General features: G+C 43.1%; 2 protein-coding genes across 18 annotated transcripts in view; both read right to left on the minus strand.

Annotated features, from left to right (window-relative positions):
• fam189a1 (family with sequence similarity 189 member A1) overlaps positions 1 to 1249 on the minus strand; it is a 69128-nt gene extending 67879 nt beyond the window's left edge. For both annotated transcript variants that reach the window (XM_035627685.2, XM_035627684.2), the window contains exon 1: positions 447 to 1249. In XM_035627685.2, the coding sequence (XP_035483578.2) occupies positions 447 to 680 (234 nt within the window). In that variant the 5' untranslated portion in view covers positions 681 to 1249. The remainder of the gene's footprint in view (positions 1 to 446) is intronic.
• Positions 85 to 18276, minus strand: part of tjp1a (tight junction protein 1a) — a 108733-nt gene continuing 90541 nt past the window's right edge. For 6 of the 16 annotated variants that reach the window (XM_035627675.2, XM_035627668.2, XM_035627666.2 and 3 more), the window contains 14 exons: positions 16186 to 16268; positions 15564 to 15774; positions 14572 to 14672; positions 13464 to 13832; positions 12353 to 12604; positions 10230 to 11066; positions 9983 to 10065; positions 9598 to 9774; positions 9109 to 9215; positions 8660 to 8919; positions 7824 to 7978; positions 7516 to 7736; positions 6787 to 6930; positions 2755 to 4477 (listed from right to left, as the gene is read on the minus strand). In XM_035627675.2, coding sequence (XP_035483568.2) covers positions 4383 to 4477; positions 6787 to 6930; positions 7516 to 7736; positions 7824 to 7978; positions 8660 to 8919; positions 9109 to 9215; positions 9598 to 9774; positions 9983 to 10065; positions 10230 to 11066; positions 12353 to 12604; positions 13464 to 13832; positions 14572 to 14672; positions 15564 to 15774; positions 16186 to 16268 — 3095 coding nt within the window. In that variant the 3' untranslated portion in view covers positions 2755 to 4382. Of the gene's footprint in view, positions 137 to 2754; positions 4478 to 6786; positions 6931 to 7515; positions 7737 to 7823; positions 7979 to 8659; positions 8920 to 9108; positions 9216 to 9597; positions 9775 to 9982; positions 10066 to 10229; positions 11067 to 12352; positions 12605 to 13463; positions 13833 to 14571; positions 14673 to 15563; positions 15775 to 16185; positions 16269 to 18276 lie in introns of those variants that run through there. The other 10 variants (XM_035627667.2, XM_035627674.2, XM_035627672.2 and 7 more) reach the window with 6 other exon arrangements.

An 18276-nucleotide genomic window follows, 5' to 3' on the forward strand; every position in this document is an offset into this window, starting at 1 on the left:
CTCCAAACATACTGTACACACAGGAAGGAGCACGGGATCCTATTCATAATGCCCTCCTCCTTGGCTCTGACTCTCTATCTGCTGCTGCTGTGTGTGTGTGTGTGTGTGTGTGTGTGTGTGTGTGTGTGTGTGTGTGGGTTCCCTGATGAGGCTCAGCATCCTCACACCAATTAGTTTAGCTCAATGTCTGAGACTAAAACAGCTCTTTGGAATCCAGACATGGACGTTATATTCCACGACTGCTGGGTCAATAGCCAATGAGACCAATGTGGTGATGAATAACAGATATTCATATTTCAATGGCTACTTAAACAAACAAAAATGATAGTTCCTTCCTAGTGCCACGCTCATGGTGTCTCAATAGAGCAAAGTTTTTCAGTTTTCATTACAGGAGATCACAACTTGCATCGTGTCTGCTTCACTGTGCGGCGGCGGTGTGTACTCACAGAGAAACCGGCCCAGAAGGGACACGAGTGTCGGACCCTGGGTGATGTGGTGAGGGCCAGCGCGGCGAAGCTGACGGCCAGGATGAGAGTCCCCAGGACCATCTGAGAGACCCCCAGGGCCAGCATGATCCGCGTCCGGGTCCGGTACTCCCTGAGCCGGGACAGGCTGCGGGACAGCGACGCCGGGCTCAGGGACCCGGGGCCGCCGCCGCGGGGCAGCGCGTTCACCGGCATGGTCACCGGAGGATACGACGAACCGAGTGGACGACTAGTACACGGCGGCACCGGAGGAGGGGAGCAGCATCCGAACAAGAGGCCGTCCGGGTCGTTCAGATCAGGCACCGGTCAGTGTCCGACGAGCAGGATCTCCATCAATTAAGGCGCTCGGAGTTGCTCCAATTAGAGACGCGCTGCGGCGGCGGACGGGAGGAGAGGAGGAGAGGAGGCGCCAGATGTTCACCTTAACACACACACATGAAGTACAACCTCATGTTCTCGAGGAGAAAACACACACAGACACACAGAGAACGACCCGCCGGAGGTTTTATCTCGGGCACAGCTCCGGCACACACAGAGTCCATTCCTCAAAAGCCAAAACGCAGAATGGCACAAAGCCAAAACGCATCATCCTGCTGTCAAGCAGCGCTGCACCATTGTCACGCCGTCATGCATCTCGCCTCTGCGGGATCTCCCGCAACTCGGAGGGGTGAGACGCGTGAACCAGAGGTGAGAAAAGAGGGAGGAAACGAAAACCGTCCAGAGAGTTTGAAATCAAGCTGAATTTTTTTTTTTTTTTTTGGGGGGGGGGGGTTGTGAGAATATCCGCAGTTTTGAACGCGCAGTGATTCTTCTTCTCCCTCTTCTTCTGTCCGAGGCTCCAGCCGCGGTGATCTGCAGGCGACAGGCGAGTCGAGCAGCCAGCAGCGGAGATGCACACTGCGCATTGGAGATGTGCCACTCTGCGCGTCTACATGGCGGCGCCTGTTTTACTACGATAGTGGAGCATGGGGGGGGGGGGGGGGGGGGGGGGAGGGTCTGCACTCATCAGGCTACACGCGGTTTCTTTCCACCCCTGCTGGTGGTGTGGCGGTGGAGGGAAAAACGTGGTGCAGGAACTGTGATCTGCAGGCGAGGATCATCATCATCATGTTCCTCATCATCATCATCATCATGTTCCTCCTCATCATCATCATCATCATCAAGCCCACAGCCTCTGAAGAACGAAGAATTTACTGCTTGGAAACGGGTTTTCACATTTTTAGAGGATCCGAGTTGCATCATATCCGGATTCACTGGGACGTTTATGAAATTCAAATGTTACATGTTGTAGACTGACTTCATCTCCAGCCGGAGCGTCAGAGCTGCAGTGTCATTGAACTGTGGATGAACGTGCCCTTCGTCGTCGTGCAGGCCGCAGGACACTGTGCGGCCAGGTGGTTAAATGCAACACACCTGATGAGGATTTTTGCACCAACCAACGTGACTCATGCTGAACATATACTTAAATAATTAGTGATGGTTAGAAAATAAAAATGTCCAGTGGGAACGAGTAGTTTGTCTTTTCCATGATTTCCCGACATTGTCAGCTCGTGGCCAATTGAACAATAAATCACAAGTCCTCTTATGACACGTTGAGAACCATTGCAGCCTGCAGCTTCTTTAATTGTGCAAAAGCAAAAAGCAGACGCCGTGTAGTTTTCCTGAATAAACTTCAGGGGAACTCACATTTTAAACAAGGTGAGCAGTGCAAGAGGAAAATAAACCCAAAACATAAATGTGCCTCATTGGTTCTTCTCCTCCTTTCCCCATGACAACGCTGTTTACCACACACACACACAGTCAGAATGTGAAGGGAACAACATATCTAGGTAATAACATCATTTCTCTGTTGTATTCTGTGGACACGTTCAAATCAAAGCTGAACGACTTTTGTACCTCTGACCTTGTGCAGCAGACTCACCCGGAGCTCACCTGCGCCACCTAGCGGCGAAACATGAGCCATACAACTGGGACAAAAACAAATCGACCTTTAATTGATTAGTCAAATGACAGACAAATTGAGTTTGATCCATTTTTTGACAAAAACAGACACTGCCTCAAGATCATCAGTGATGACAATTACTAATCCATAACTTAAGTCATTTATATACAGGTTTTGTAGTGAAAGTCAGACAAAACAATTTCAAAACGATGAGCGTTTTCATTACTTCTGATAGATGACAGCCGTCACAGTTCCTTGTCTTAAATTGAGATTTAAGAAAGCACAGTTAACTCTAGCTTTTTAAAAAAAATTATTAGAGACACATTCTTTACTTTAAAAATGATTTTATTTATTAATACAGTGGTATACTTAAAATTGTGTTGTAGAGGAGGAGAAAAAAAGTCAGCCACACGTGAAGAGCTAATATCCAATTAAAGCCGTGTTATGTCTAAAAAATAAAGGTGGTACTGGTGTGCCGTACATTATATATTGTCTATTAGTACAAAAATACATTTAAGGGCACACAATACAGCATCCAGTATCACAAATCAGTGAGGGGAACACTTTGAGAGCACACCCTTTCAAAAGAACATGTTTTAAATGTGTTTTTAGCCAAAAGTACTTTCCTGATCCTTAAATAGCCATAAAAAAAGACCTTGTTGTGACTGTAACATAATGTGAATACACTGGTAGAAAACGTGTGATGTGTCATTGTTAGGTTATAAGTTCCAAGGCTCGAGGGTATATCCAGAATACAAAGATAACTTGCTATCTTCAGCTTTTTTAAAACATGTTTTTTTTTCTCTCTCTAAGTTTTTATACAAAAAAGAAAGACATACAAAAAGTTCATTTACAAACAAAAGAAACAAGGCAATGCTAGATTTATTTACAGCCACTTCTTTTCCGTTGTTTTTTTTTAAGTAATGCATAGCAGATAAAAGAAGAGCATACCTTTGTTATCCTTTATCGACTGTTATTGTGAGTTAGACCCAGGTTTATTTATACAGTGGGTTCGTAAAAAAAATGAAATGGCAAAACAAATGACATTACCATAATTTATCATAACTTATTTTCTTTCTTTTTTTTCTCTTGATGAAAGTGAATAATCTGCAGATAAGGCATCACTGCTTATTGGTGTGAGAGTGCAAGAACGCACAGAGAGATAAAAAGAGAGAGGAGAGAGAGAGAGGTGAGCAGGGAACTGAGGAGGCTACTGGACCTGAGTAAAGAACATGCATAGATCTCCCTCAGGCTGGAAGGAGAGATGTGGTAAAAGAGCAGAGAAGCTACAAGATGTCGCCATAGAAAAAACGGAAGGGAGTGAAGGAACAATGTCTCTACAACTTGTGCTACTTGGGTTCATATCCAGCTCTTGCTCTGCCGACTCCTTCGACAGATACTTCAACAATGTCACCATCTCTGTTTTTTATCTCACGTCCGCATCAAACCTTCATTTAAAAAAAAGATACACGTTCCGTTTTCAAGTCACTTTCAACTGAAAAAATAAGGTGTTGACTGAATTCAGGAGTAAAACTTTAGTAAATCTTCTCTATGCTACTATATATACTGTATGCATATATAGCATAAATATTTCTGAGGCATTTACGCCACCTCAAAAGCCGTCCATCCATCTATATTCATGTAAGAAATTACAATACACATTTGCCTTATATAAAATGTCAAACCTAAGTGGCATGTTGGCATGCAGCGATGTTCCACTTCACTTCAAAGCCTCAAATCGGGGAAGAGTTTTCAAGAGTCTCGCCTTCAATTCTCGTGTGCAGTAAACAGCACTGACTGGATCTTCTTTATTCTCCACGTGTGTTCGGAGTGCATCTGTCAGTGTGTGTGTGTGTGTGTGTGTGTGTGTGTGTGTGTGTGTGTGTGTCTCCTCTTCATTTTATCCACCATGGATCCACATTCAGTAACATCACACCCGCCGGCCTTCCTCGTCCTCAGAAGTGGTCAATGAGCACCGAGACACAGTTGGCTCCCACCAGGTAGTTGGGATCCCCGGGAAGAGACTTGTTCTGCCAGGTTTTGGGGTCACCTGAGGAGAGACAGATCGGGGGGAGGGGGGAGGTAGCAGCTGCTTTTTATGGGCAATTTCACCATCGTTGTTCAAAAGCTATTGTACAACAAAGTCATGAAACACTTGTCTTTAACACAGCAGCGACTGATGTAACTTGATTATATATTTTGCCTGCGAGCCCTGTTAAGTGATATTGCAAGTTCGTGGCCTATATCCAAAAAGCCCTCTTTTATTGAATGTCCCTCATCTCTTGTTGGCGGAAAATTGGACCCCAGTGACTGTGAGGTCTCGGTGTAATCTACAATTATAAACACATGAATCTGTGCCAGAAGCACAGACTCATGTATTGTGAGATGAATGTGACATCGTCATCTCTTTAGGTTTGCTGAATAAAAAGCAGGTAAGCCACATACATAACTCAGATTAATTCCCTCATTTCAAGTTCAAAAGATCGATTTTCGGTCACACGGCCTCCATCAAGTGTTTGGTTGATTTGAACGAGCTGCTGTTCAGAACGAGCCTACAACCTGTTCACCGACCTCCTCTTTTCTGGAAAATTGTTAAATGTATTAACTCCAGTTGTCACATTGTGAATATTTCATTCTGAACTTTCTGACTGTCGCTCTGAATCAGCATCAACATCAACCACAACTTTGAGAAAAGTGATGTATCGTTTAACAAGAGTTTTCCAATTATTTTCTGTTCGATATCAACACTAATCAGTTTACAGTTAGCTATAAATAAACATATTGATCCACAGAATAGCTCAGTAAACAGAGAAGAGGCAGAGAGTTGTATAGGGGTGAAAAGGAGAAGCAGGGAATCCAAGTGAAAAGAAAAAGAAAACCACAGACGGCGACAGGCGGAGGCTGGAGAGTGGCCTTGCTTTACAATAAGAGGATTACGAAGCCGCCCGATAATCCTCCCACAATTCAGCAGGACAACGAAGCAAGCGGACATCTCATTCAGCCTCGCAAGTCTCATGCGCACAATGAGGCTAATTAACAACTAATCCTGACCACTGGCAAAATGACCACTGTGTCTGAAGACGGGGTCTGAGAAGGATAGTATTAAGAAAAGGGAAAAGAGAAATGAGTTACTTTCTTCAGTTTTGTTATGTTCTTCTTTTTTTTTCTTTGCAGAAATTAACTTTAATGAGCCAAGGGTCTTTCTTCAATTTTACTTTGCTCTATTACCTTCTAGATTAAATGATAACCTACTTAAACTAATTTGTCTCGGTTTTGGTTTCCATTAATATGATTTGTGCAGCGGTCCCTCTTAATCTCATTTCTTTCAATGTTTAAAATAACCAACACTGTATTCTGCTCTGTGGCTTCACATTCATGGGAGCTTGTGTACGAGGTGGGGAACTGTTCTGTTGTGTCAAGTCTCAAAAACGGACATTAGAATTATGCTTTTGGTTCCTTCAGTAATAACAGGGGGGTGAAAAGAGTGTCATCATCAAAATTATAATTTGCAAGAGATTGCTTTGGATGCTCATCTCCTCCAGCCAATGAGGGTAGTTTATGTATTTGCATACTTCAGCTTCCCCGTCTGTCCCTGATCCAATTTAAAAACCAGACTGATTTTTGCAAAACAGACGAAGGCCAGTCTGAAAAAAAAAGAAAACTTCTTTCTCTCCACCTGAAAGCTACCTTGGAATAAAAAAAAAAAACCTTTGGGATAAAGGAATCTAAATATATATGGCTATATTTGACACGATAAGATGTCTTTGTGAAGCTTCTCTTCTTTTTTGATGATAATGACGGTACTTATTGGTCATGGCAGTGTCCCAGTTTCCAGAAGGTCTATATAAGCTGTTCTCCAGGTCAGGATTTGGGTGGCTATGTGAGAAAATCACTCTAAGCAGAATAGCATGCACTATAATTCTACCTGATGAAATTAAATGAGTGCACAGCCAAGCATCTGGTGCAAGCGTGTTAAATGAAATGAGAAGAACTTGTTAAGGTGACTCAGAGGTGAAAACCAAGAGAGAAAAACTGAAAGTCGGCATGAAAAATTAATAAACTTCACATTAACACAAAACCAGTGATACAGCAAATGAGAGATTGTGTGGGTGAGTCAACTAGTGTAAATTATGAAAATGAATCAACCTGAAGCCATAATGTGAAAAGGAGAGATTTTCCCCCAAGATTGGTTCTCGGGCGTTTGTGAGAATGAATAAATTATATTGGTTTAAAGTGATTTTTGAAAAAGATAAAAACCAAACCTCAGGGTAAAATCTCTTTAAACAGTGACCCACACCCATCAAATTGTCACACAGCCAGCCCAAACGACCCCGGAAGAACAGAGAGAGCACGGCGTACCCGACGAGGAGTCGGAGGATTTTAGAGCAAAAGACCAACCATCAGGGGTCATTGACGCACAGTGAGGCAAGCGCAGCTCCACGGGCTTCAAAAACTTGAGGCCGTGAGGTCCACACATCACCAGAGGGCTGAGCAAAGTCTCTCCTGTGGACACAAACAATAGCATGGGGACAAACTTAGGATGATTACAGTTATATGCACACAAGGAGGTCATGAATATGCAATATTTATTTATCTGGTTTAACTGGCTCTTTAGCTGCCAAGTGCTTAATTTTGTTGACCAGCTATTAACTAAGTGTTTCTGTTTGCTCTTATTGTACAGTGGGTTTTTTCACACAGGTACCTGCTGCAGCTGAAAATGAAGCTACAGTTTGAAAGCGTGACAGTGAACCACAATAGAACATTTAGAGACTGGACAGCTACTGTAAACTGTAAACTCCCTCTAAAGCTCAGTAAAGCAGATCGGAGCTGCAGATCCAGGTGATATTTCTCTGTAGGTTCATCTCAGTGAGCGACCCCTTTTGAATTATCACGTTGTCTTTTTTTGTTTATACTTAAAGTCATTCATAATAACCAGGCACATCAACATAACAACAATCGGCACAGTCTTACTACAGAGGACAGGCACAATTGACCTTAAATCACTAAAACTACACAGATCATCGTTAACTTGCTTCCTTAAGCATCTCAAAATGTAAACGTGATGAAGAATAATTTATGATAAGTCACCTTTCTCTTTGTCCAGTGGGGGCAGGATGCTGTTGTCTCGGCAGACCTTGAAGTAGATCTCCTGCTCCACACCGTCAGGAATGGCCCCCTGTGGGATTATAATGCTGACGCCCGTCTCGATGGAGCTCAGGACGCCTCCGTTAGAGTTGAAGATGCCTCGAGCTGTTGCAACCACTGTGTGGCCCTCATCTTCATCCTCATCATCATCGAGGGCACTGGGACTGGAGACAGATACTGTCGATGTCACGCTTTTTATATTTCAACTGAGTACCTTGGATTCGGTCTGCGGTGAGACTAGAGTTTGTTACCTCACAGGGATGGCCTTGGGCACAGCGTTGATGTTGTTGTGCTGGTACTTGGAGCGGTGGTCCATCGTGCGTGTGAAAGTGTCCAGGCCGCTGTCATGGTCCGTGTTCTGGGGCTGTGGAGGTATATGAGGCTTCACTGGGCTGGAGCTGCGGCCCTGTTTCAAAAAAAGACGGCTCAGGAGTTACACTCAGTATCGTAACAGCTTTTTCAGCTCAAACAAGATCACTCAGAGGGACCAGCAGACCTCCGCCATGGCTGAGCAATCCCCCAACTAAACACTGTCACACTTAGACACCCCTTTTGGTCTGACCAACATATTTTCAAAATGTTATGCAGTGAGGATTTGTGAGGATATGACTTAAAATGACAAGTTGTGCCCCATCTCACAAGGGTGAGTATTAATACTTCAGTAGGATTTATGTGACGTTTCTTAGAATTCAGTTATTCCAGTAACACAATATGAAATTCATTTAGCATATATATATATAGTCACCATTCATACTGGGTTAATAAAGATGTGAGCCCTGTCTTCTGCATTTGTCAGTGAAAAAAAAATTAAAAGATGGATCAGTATCAAAACAATGGAAACATTTCAACCCGTTGGTTCATATTGGCTGTTGTTGTGTTGACTGTGTTCAGAGGTCTGAGGACATTAACTCTTTACAGAGAAATGCATGAAACCAACAGTTATCAAACTATTTTGTCATCTATTTTATGTTATTTTTTATTTTGATGTAGGTCCACAATTAAATCTAACAGCATAGCTCCCCTAGCATCATTATATATTCGACCCACTTCAGAGTACTAAGAAGATCGGTGGCCACAATCTTCGTACCTTTGGAGCAATCTCAGGCTTGTCATTGGGCAAAAGGTTGTGGTTGAATTTCGGACTGTCGAACATGCGAGCAAAAGGCCGGGCAGAGGTGGTGTAGGGCTTGGGCACGTAGCGATTGTAGCTGGATGCTGGTGGAGCCCCGGTGCTAGTGACCGTTTTCGGAGGCTGTTCACTTGTGCCATTAACCGGAGACTTCTCAGGGAAACTCTTATGAGGCAGGAAGTTGGTCTGGACAGTTTCCTCTCGAGCAGGAGGTTTGGCTGTGGAAGGGTCAAAGCAAAGGGTTTTGTGGTGAGTTGTAGTCTGAAATTATGCCAATGTTGGCATACACAGCAGGCAGCGGCTCTCAGTAGATAAAGTATAGTGTGATACAGTACACATACGATAATGTACAAGACAATATCTTGACTCCTATCTTTCCCTTAACAAAAAAAATAAATACATTTTACCTTCAGTTGCAGGTTTGGGCAGTGTGGCTGGTGGCAGTGGCGGTGTCACCTGGGGAACAGGTTCATATTTTTTCTCCACTGGACTTGGTTTCTCCACTGACTCTGTCCTGTATCATAAGACACAAAACCATCAACTTAAGATTCACATAAGATATGATTAAGAAACAAATAAAAAAGCAAAAAAGATTTTAAAGATATTCCAAAGACACTGGTTGTATGCCTCCGTTTGTGCCACATGAAATTAAAGTTTGTAATATATGACATTCACAAGAATGAGATAGACATGAGGTCACAGTGACCTTGGTCTTTGACCCCCAAAATGTGATCAGTTACTGCTCAAGACCAAGTGAATGTTTTTGACAAATCTGAAGAAATTCCCTTGTGTTTTTCGTGAGATTTCACGTTCATGAGAACATGACGTCCGTATGGATGAATAACCCGAGAACATAACGTCTCCGGTCTGTGTCTGTGGATGGAAATGAGCATTACCTGGAGTAGTTGTGGGATGTTTGTGCTTGTGGCTGGGGTTTGTTGGGGCCAACTTGTAGCCGGTCAAAGTAAGACAGCTGTTTCCTGTAGTAGTCCTCGTCCTCATCAGGGTCGTAATGGTTGGAGCGCACGATATCATCAGCTACTATGGACTGAGGCTTCTGTGGCTCCGGAGCTCTGGAATGGTTTGACAAAGAAAGTGGTTGGAAACGCAAGGCAGAGCAGGAAAGAATTATTTACAATGACAAATGGCCAAAATAAAAAGTAATTGAGTTCAATGATCAGTGATGTGAAAAGTGACTAATAACACAAATGTATTCCAACATTATTCAGAAAAACCTGGGTGAGAGACAACACAGTAACAAAGACACGAGCTTAGACTTACCTGAAGGTCTTCTCTTGATCGAGGTTGCTCAGAGAATTAGCTTTAGGGATTACTCCACCTGCTTTCAGGGATAAATCGGCTGCCTATGGGAGAAAAAGCAACAATCGTCATCAGTAAAATAAAAGAAAATATCTTCACCTCAAATGTGCCTATTTCAGAAGAAGTTGAAAATGAAATGTACAGTACAAGTTAAATGCACTAGTAAATACTGTTACTTCAGAAGTTATAAACATCTACAACAGTTTACCTTGTTCCCAGATGAATCCGCTGCATCTCTGGCTCGGTCCACGGACACAGAGCGTTTGTTCTCAAACATCTTGACCCTCGTCAGGACTGACTGGTGACGCAAGGCGGGGTCGTCCTCCTGTGGCACGCTTCTGACGGGTGCAGGTTTGTGAAGGTCCACGGGGGAAGGCGAGGAGTTCTCTGCTTTTGGGGGAGGTGTGGGGCTGGTTTCAGAGTTCACAGGAACAGGGTCATACTGCTGAGGTGTGTAGCCTTTCTGTTGCGGTGTTGGTCCCTGGTTATAGGCAGGCCGCTGGGCAGTGGGGTCAGGGGAGCGGGCAGCAGTGGGGTACGTGCTCAGGTGAGAATCCTGATCATAGTGCAGGTCAGGCCCCGGAGCAGGAGGTGGAAGATCATCATAACGGACAGGTCCCGGACCTGTCGGTTTACCGTAGCGAGGCCGTCCATCGAATCCCTGCTGAGGCGGGGGCTCATCGTAGCGGAGAGGAGGGGTGTACTGGGAGTCAGGGCCGTCACCGTACGGCATGCGGTGATCGAAGCCCTGGGAATTGGCAGTAGAGATTGGCTGGCTGTAGGGGTTCCACTGTTGCTGGTCGTAGTGAGGCACATTGTTCTCGTAGGGTGGGTTAGAGTCATAGTTACGATACTTTGGTTCTGGGTAACCACCTCCACTGCTGACTCCACTGCTGCTGACGTCATACCGACTTGGAGGGTGGTCGTAATCTCTGTACGGGTGCTGGTCAGGGTGATATCCCTGCTGAGGGTTGTAAGTCACAGGCTTTGTACTGTGACCGGTTCTCCCTGTGTTGTCAGTGATGTACGGATCCTTTAGAAACATCTATCGGGAAAAATACACAACAAAGAATACGGTTAACAATTGCAAAGAGTCCACTAACATAGTCCATAGATATAAAAGATGTGATTTAGAGAACTCAACACGCAAAAAGGTCAGTTAAAAGATGAGAAGAGGACAATATTAAAACAAGTCGGTGAAATTAATTGCAGAGGAGGAAAATGAGAAGAGAAAGACCTGGAATAGAGAAACTCAGAGGGAGGAGTTACTGGTCAGATAAACACATTTAACAGAAAAAACTCAATATCGCTTAAAAACATCAATATACGACTGCAACACCAAATTAAATCAACAAAGAAAATCAAAGTTTAAAAAACCCCACAACAAAACAATGGGTTCCATTTTACATAAAGCTTTCGGGTGACTTAGTCTTAATTGACTACTTGTGGAAATTTGATTATAAAAATATTAACTACCTATAGAAGTTTGACTAACAATTTGATTAGTAATTTTTTGTTTCATCTTTGTGCAGTGCACTCCATTCACAAGTAAAAATGTCACCCACTGTCTTGATGCAATCATAAAGGCAAAATAAAGAGCCACAATCATATTTAACGTTACAAGCACATACTCATTGTCCAAAAAACCAAAAAAATTTAAATCATCATATTTAAGAAGTAACCATTAATTATCCAATCCAAATCAGAAGAGTATTTCTCTTAAGATAGCCTTTTTTACTTGGCCATGGCTAGAATTCAAAACTTCAAAATGAAATGGTTGGCAAATTATTGGCTACTTTAACAAGGAAATGATCCATTCAATTCGACTGATCAACACAGCGCAGACGGATCTACATCTAGTGGTTAACAGAGAATGAGGCAAACATGTTGGAGCCATGCATAGAGGATAAGCAACAGTGAGAGCTGCAGGATGTCCACTGCTCCTCTACGTGTAGGCGTATCAGCGCAGTCATCACCTCCGAGCCCACTGTTGGTTACCAGTGTTTGCTCGCACACTCTTGCACGTGCACTCACATACACACTTTGCGCGTACACAATAACGCCAGCGCACATCCCCTCTTACACACGCACACACACAATCTCAGTGTCTTCTGGGCAGCACTGTGGTCAGCACACATGCAGGGCGGAAAGAGAGAGAGAAGCACGGCAGCAGGAGGTAGGTAGGTAGGTAGGTAGGTAGGTAGGTAGGTAGGTAGACAGGAAGCAGCAGCAGCAGCAGCGGCAGCACAGGAGATCAGCCCGGTCAGACCGAGCTGAGCTGAGCTGAGCATGGCCGAGTCACGGAGCATCCAGAGGCGGTCAGGTGGATACCTTTGGTTCAGAACTGGCCAGTCCAGACTGTAGAGGTTCTGGTGTGACGCTCTGACGGGCTAGCTCAGGGATGGGCCTCCTAAGTGAGCCAGCCTCTGGGTTGGGGCTTGGCTGCATGTGGGGAGCTGCAGGAGCCTCGTCGGGGCTCAGACCCCCTACAGTTTTTACAGTAACGTCGACAGCAGGGGGCATTGTCTCAGGCAGGGGCTCGGGCTGCTGGGGGATGCTAGTGACGGCAGCGGCCTCTGCTTTCTGTGAAGTGGTTCAGAAATGTTTAATAACACGCGCTGACACACCACGGTGCAGTGCTAACAAATGCCACTACCTTCACAGCCCCTCTACATCGGTCTGCTCCTCACTTGTACCTAGAGCTTACGCTTATGTAAAAGACCAATAACCCGCCCCTACATTTAACAGTAGCTGCAGATTGACCAATGAACGGCATGCGAGTTAGGAATTAGCAGCAGGACAAGTTTTCATCGTTATAGAATACTACTGTGGTTTTAATTCTACGGTTACAATACACTTATGTTGTTGTTTTCCCTTATTATGTTCATTCACACATCATGAGATGACAAATGTTTAGATTTGGGTATAACAATGGCCAATCGGGTATCGATAAATACATTTCACAGTTACAATTGGATTAACAAGGGCATTTCTAACATGCACATAATACTTTCTGGTGTCATATCGTCATAGTCCCAATCACAGGTAGAACAAAGGGAGGAAGTGCACATAGGTGAGTACTGTTACAGACACTTGGACCAACAGGTTTCTTTTGTCAGTGACATCAGAAGTTTGTCGTAATACAGAGTACAAGAGAAACAGTCAAACTTGTCAAGTTCAAAAATAAAAAAACACACGCTCACAAACATCAACCACCAGACATAGAGAGAAAATAGATTAAATAAATAGTATAATAAATATAGATATATATTATATATATAATATTTATATATTGCGATAAATACCTGACCACAAAAGTTTCCACTGATATTGATTTGTAGATAGACAGAGTAACTGTAAAAATAAGAAAGTGCCTTCAATAGCGCTTCCAGAAAACCCTTCTAACGCACACCACGTCCTCCAGACAACAGGGGAGACGTACAGCTCTCAGAAACGCTACCTGCTGCGGCACCGGTGCCTTGAACCCGGCCGGGTCGATGCGGTTCAGGGGGTCCGGCTGCACTGTGTGCTGGTAGCCAGCGTAGCCAGGGGGCTCCTGGATGACAGGCGGATCCTCACGGACGGGCTCAGAGGAGCGGGTGATGGCGGGCTCCGTGGGGGGACCCACATCGTCGTTCAGCGTTTCGTCCAGCTCCTGGTCGGTGTAGGCTCCTCCCTCTGTGTCCGTGTCCTCGTAGTCGGAGGTGTGGCGGCTATCGGTGCTGTACATGGAATACTCACTGCCTGGTGCCGATAAGTAGGACAGACGGTCGTCGTGGATGTCCAGGTCATCCTCAGCTGCCCCATCAGCCTACGAATGAAATAAAACAGTGAGATGGAGTGTAAGAAAATAAAAATTCCAGTCTGCAATTTGCCTTTGGGATCAATAAAGGACTCTCTCTGTTAGTCGATCTATCTGCCATATTTCCTCAAAGAGAGGCCAGGGCCTTTAATTGAGGCAGTCTTGTTTTAGAGGCAGGCATGGTAGAAGGGATCGTCTTCATTCACACCCGTTTGCTCTGTTGAAGTTACATCAATCAAGGCAAGCCTTGATTCGCTCCACTCCTATATACCCTGTTAAAGTTACCGAATTATTCTGTCAATACAAACTCAACCACTTCCTGTAAATGTTTCAAACTAAAAGCCCATAATTTGTTAACAGGGCTTTTATTCTGAAACATTTGCCATGGTTTCCATAAGCAACAATAGCTGGATGGGATTATAGGACAACAATGCGGATAGACACACACACCCACAGTAACTGAACTAAGACAATTAGATTTGAAATACAGAACAACAACGACGTGTTGAAAAAACATTACTAGGTTGTTGAATTTATCAAATTAAAGAGGAAGAAACTGTTTGTTGCACAGTTTTAGAGATGTAAATGTACATTGTTTTTTACTTTCTTGCCCCCCCCCCAATTTTTTTGTTGTTGTTCACATTGACCATGTCCCCAGCCATTACTGAAGACCCAGCTTTATAGTGACTCAGTTTTCATTTGAGGAAATGCAGCTGCGTGTGTTTGTATGTGTGCGCTAATGTCTTACCTTGCCCTCGGAAACCCACACCAGCTGGTTCTGCTGCTGCTGGATTGTTTCTTTCAGAGCTCCAAACCAACCATCATTCATGCTGTTCAAGTTAATGGTTGCTGAATACACAAAGAAGGAGGAGCAAATGAGAATGAAAAAACATCTTGTAAAATCATTTTTATAATTAAAAGTTCATTTCAGAAATGCACTGTAATATAATCTTTGCCACTCTGACATTATCAACAAGTTTGTTAAGGACTCTCGAGTCATTTCTAAGGCAGTGAGGCAATTTACCCATTTGGGAAGTGTGTGACTTAAAGCAGCCACATTGAAGGTAAAGGCACAGGGTTTCTATCATGTTTTGTATGTAGTACTTAAACCACTCGTTGCATCTCCTCCACATGGCTGAGAGAAGATGCTTTAAATGTGAAATTAGAGACTGTCTCTCCCTCCATAAAAAAAGAGGAGATACCAAGCAATATTAGAAAAATTTGCAGGAATTGTGTATTATTTGTAATTTAATGAACTGGCTATATCGATATTCTGGGTTTCTGTTTCCCAGTGAGTAATTTTGAGAATAACTCTGAAATACAATACAGTGGATAAAGGTGTAGAGGTACAGATGTAGCTCAGCTTGAAACGGGTGTTTTGACAGAAGATTGTGTGAAAGATTTATGTGTGTACTGCGAAGAGCTTCGAGGGATACTCTCTACGACCTCTAATATTTTTATTGCCATCAGAAGCTCCTAAAGCGTGGTCACACCACGTCCCTTGATAGGAAGAGTGCAAGCTGAGAAAGGGGCCCTTTGGTGCTTTTGTTTGACGACCAGTGCTGAATAAGCGTTTATAAGGAATTTGACAGAACAGGGCCAGACACAACAAGTGCAGTGCAGCTGGAGCCTCGGACACTGCAGCACTCTCTGTCCAATACCTGTGAAATCTCTCCCTTTTCAAACCAATAACAGACCCGCAATATAATCCCCATTCTGTTCCTCTCGCACTGGACTCACTGGTGAAGAGGTGGTGGTTGTTTTTTCTTAGTTTGAGAGCTCGATCATAGAGCTTCCTGGCACTCTTCCTCGACTCGGGGCAGAGGCGGGTCCTCATGGTCTTCACGCCCTGCTTGGTGTCTGGGTTGAGAAACACCACGATCGGATACCACTGAGCGTAGTTCAGACGATCCACTGCATTAGGGGTGATGTCCAGCACTGCATGCTTGTCCTACACACAGAAACACAAACAGGAACAAAACCACAAATGTGTTGTAAATGTGCTCATCTTCTACATATTTAGCATTTACCCTCTGTTGAAATTGTCTGTCCAACACCTAAATGATTTATTTAACATATTGTATGCAGCGGATCTTAAACCCTTGAGGTCGGCTCATCAGTCTGGATGAGCTGCTAAAGTGAATCTACCAAAGCCTAATGCACAATTTTGCTGAGCTTCAAGCGCCTGACAGTATTGAAGCGTGCGCTGCACCAGAGGGCAGCAGTGAGTTGTGCATATTATCGTGACTCAGTGCCATATTTTCATTACCATAGCTAAATCAACAGACGGATGTCTACATCTTTATCTTTTGTATCCTGTGTATTTCAATATCAATATGCGTTTGTATCTAGATTAGCTTACTCGGTCAATGATCTGCTTAATGGTGTGCAGGCGAATGATGCCAGAGCTTTTCTGGTCGGTTCCTGCATCCCTGGGTTCGCTCTCTGCGGAAGAGAAACGGGACAGTTACTGCATCACATCAGCACGAGAGACAAACAGCAATGAACACGGTTAGACATTCTAGCAGCGTGCAGTTGTCGACTCCCATAAATAGAGCTTTAATTACAGAATAATATTCTCCATACAAGAGAGGACAAGTGTACGTTTATGAAAAGTGCTGGATAGTAGAGTCAAAGTGAGAACAGCAGCCAATCCATGCAGTAATCATTGTGTGAATTTGGGTAGATTTAGGGAAATGAAATTCGGTGTAACAATCAATGTGTGCGTGCAACTGCGTGTAACATTATAAATCATGGTGCAGGAAATGTGTTATGTGAGAAACACTGAAATGAAATATGCACATACAAGAGCAGGGGGTAATTTGGGTTTGATGAGAATACAGTGTCATTGTAAGCCTCGGGGATTTAAGCAAGGATGTGTAGAGGGGTTTATGATTCAAACAAAGATAAGCAATGGTTTCCTGCCTAGAAACACAAGGTTCAAAAGAGGGCAGTCATAATTATACCTGGTTTTTCAGAAAAGCAATGACTAAAGGCTCAAGACTTAATTTCTAATAATCTAATAGGATGCATGATCTGCAAACCTGGCCATAGCTATCCCAAACATTAAGAAGTGTCACAAAGACCAGATCAATAAAGCAATGGATGCAGAGGTTCAAGCATGTGCAGCTATGTTGAACATTAAATGTAGTGATTCAGTGTCATCTCTTAATTTCAGAATTAAAAAAAATATATATATTTTTACAGGACAGTGATTGGGACATTGATCATGTTTATACTTCCATCACAGTATTATGAAAAATGGGACGGGCACAGAAACACCATCATCAGCTTTGTACAAAATCTGACTTTTAAGATGTGAATAAAATCACGGTTTGCTGGAGTAGTAGCAGTGCAAGATTAATTTTAGTAATTTGAGGGTTATGCATGCAGACATGTTTTAACATTAACAACATATTTTCGAAAGATGCTTGACTATCATCTTGGTTCATGATAACACCGTGCCAAGTCGTGTGGGTATTATTCTGAGGGCTTGAGAGAATATATGGATGAGTTCAATAAATCTCAACATCATATAGAAAATGGTATTGAGCTTTGATTAGAGCCAATGGTTAACAGTTATTAATTGCCATTTTGATGTGATATTACGGTTGTTTTGTTTTTTAGAGTGGTGTTATTCATGGGGAAAAGGAAGGTGTGAGAATTTATAAAAATGTGTAAATGAAGTCAACATTCCCAGTCTAGTAGCTAAATGCCATTCTATAGTTCTACAATTCATTACTTAGGTCTTTTAAATGTTTCCACTATTCCACTTTTACATAGGATTTGTCAAACTTAAACTAAAAGATCACTACACACATCTCAGTTTCCTCTGCATATTAATCTGCACAGCTAAACATGCTGGTTTGCTGTTGTCATTCTATATGATGCAACCTGCGTTAAGCAGGGGAATACCACTGAATTTAATAAGAAATTATTCCCATTTGCATTTAGCAACATTTACTCTTCTCCTCCGTAACTAGGGAGAGGAGAAGTTATCACACTGACACACTGTTCCATAGATACTACACAGTGCTAACAGTTTTAATTCAATACGAGTCACAGAGCAAAGTGTTTATCAATAGTGATAACTTAAGTTGCTTCACGTGAGGTAAAAACATCTTTAGTTGATATATTTGTACTTCAAAACATAAAAATTCAGAGTCAAGTGTAATGTCAGGAGTTTACTGTCTTCCCATAAATAGGGCAAAATAAATAAATAAATAAAACTGAGTCTGACACATTGTGTAGAGCAATACCTGAGTGTCAGTATGATATTACATTAGTCTCACGTCTCCTTTTCATGTGTAATTCTGACAATCACTGTGTTGCTGCCAATCGGGATGGCAAATGGAAAGACTTAAAATCAAGTGATATTCCCCTGTTCGCATTAACCAGACAAGGCTATTGTTTACACAGCTACAGAATAGGCAGCTAACCACCAGACACTAGT

Source organism: Scophthalmus maximus, chromosome 4 (genome assembly GCF_022379125.1).
Source record: "Scophthalmus maximus strain ysfricsl-2021 chromosome 4, ASM2237912v1, whole genome shotgun sequence".
NCBI classification, from domain to species: Eukaryota; Metazoa; Chordata; class Actinopteri; order Pleuronectiformes; family Scophthalmidae; genus Scophthalmus; species Scophthalmus maximus.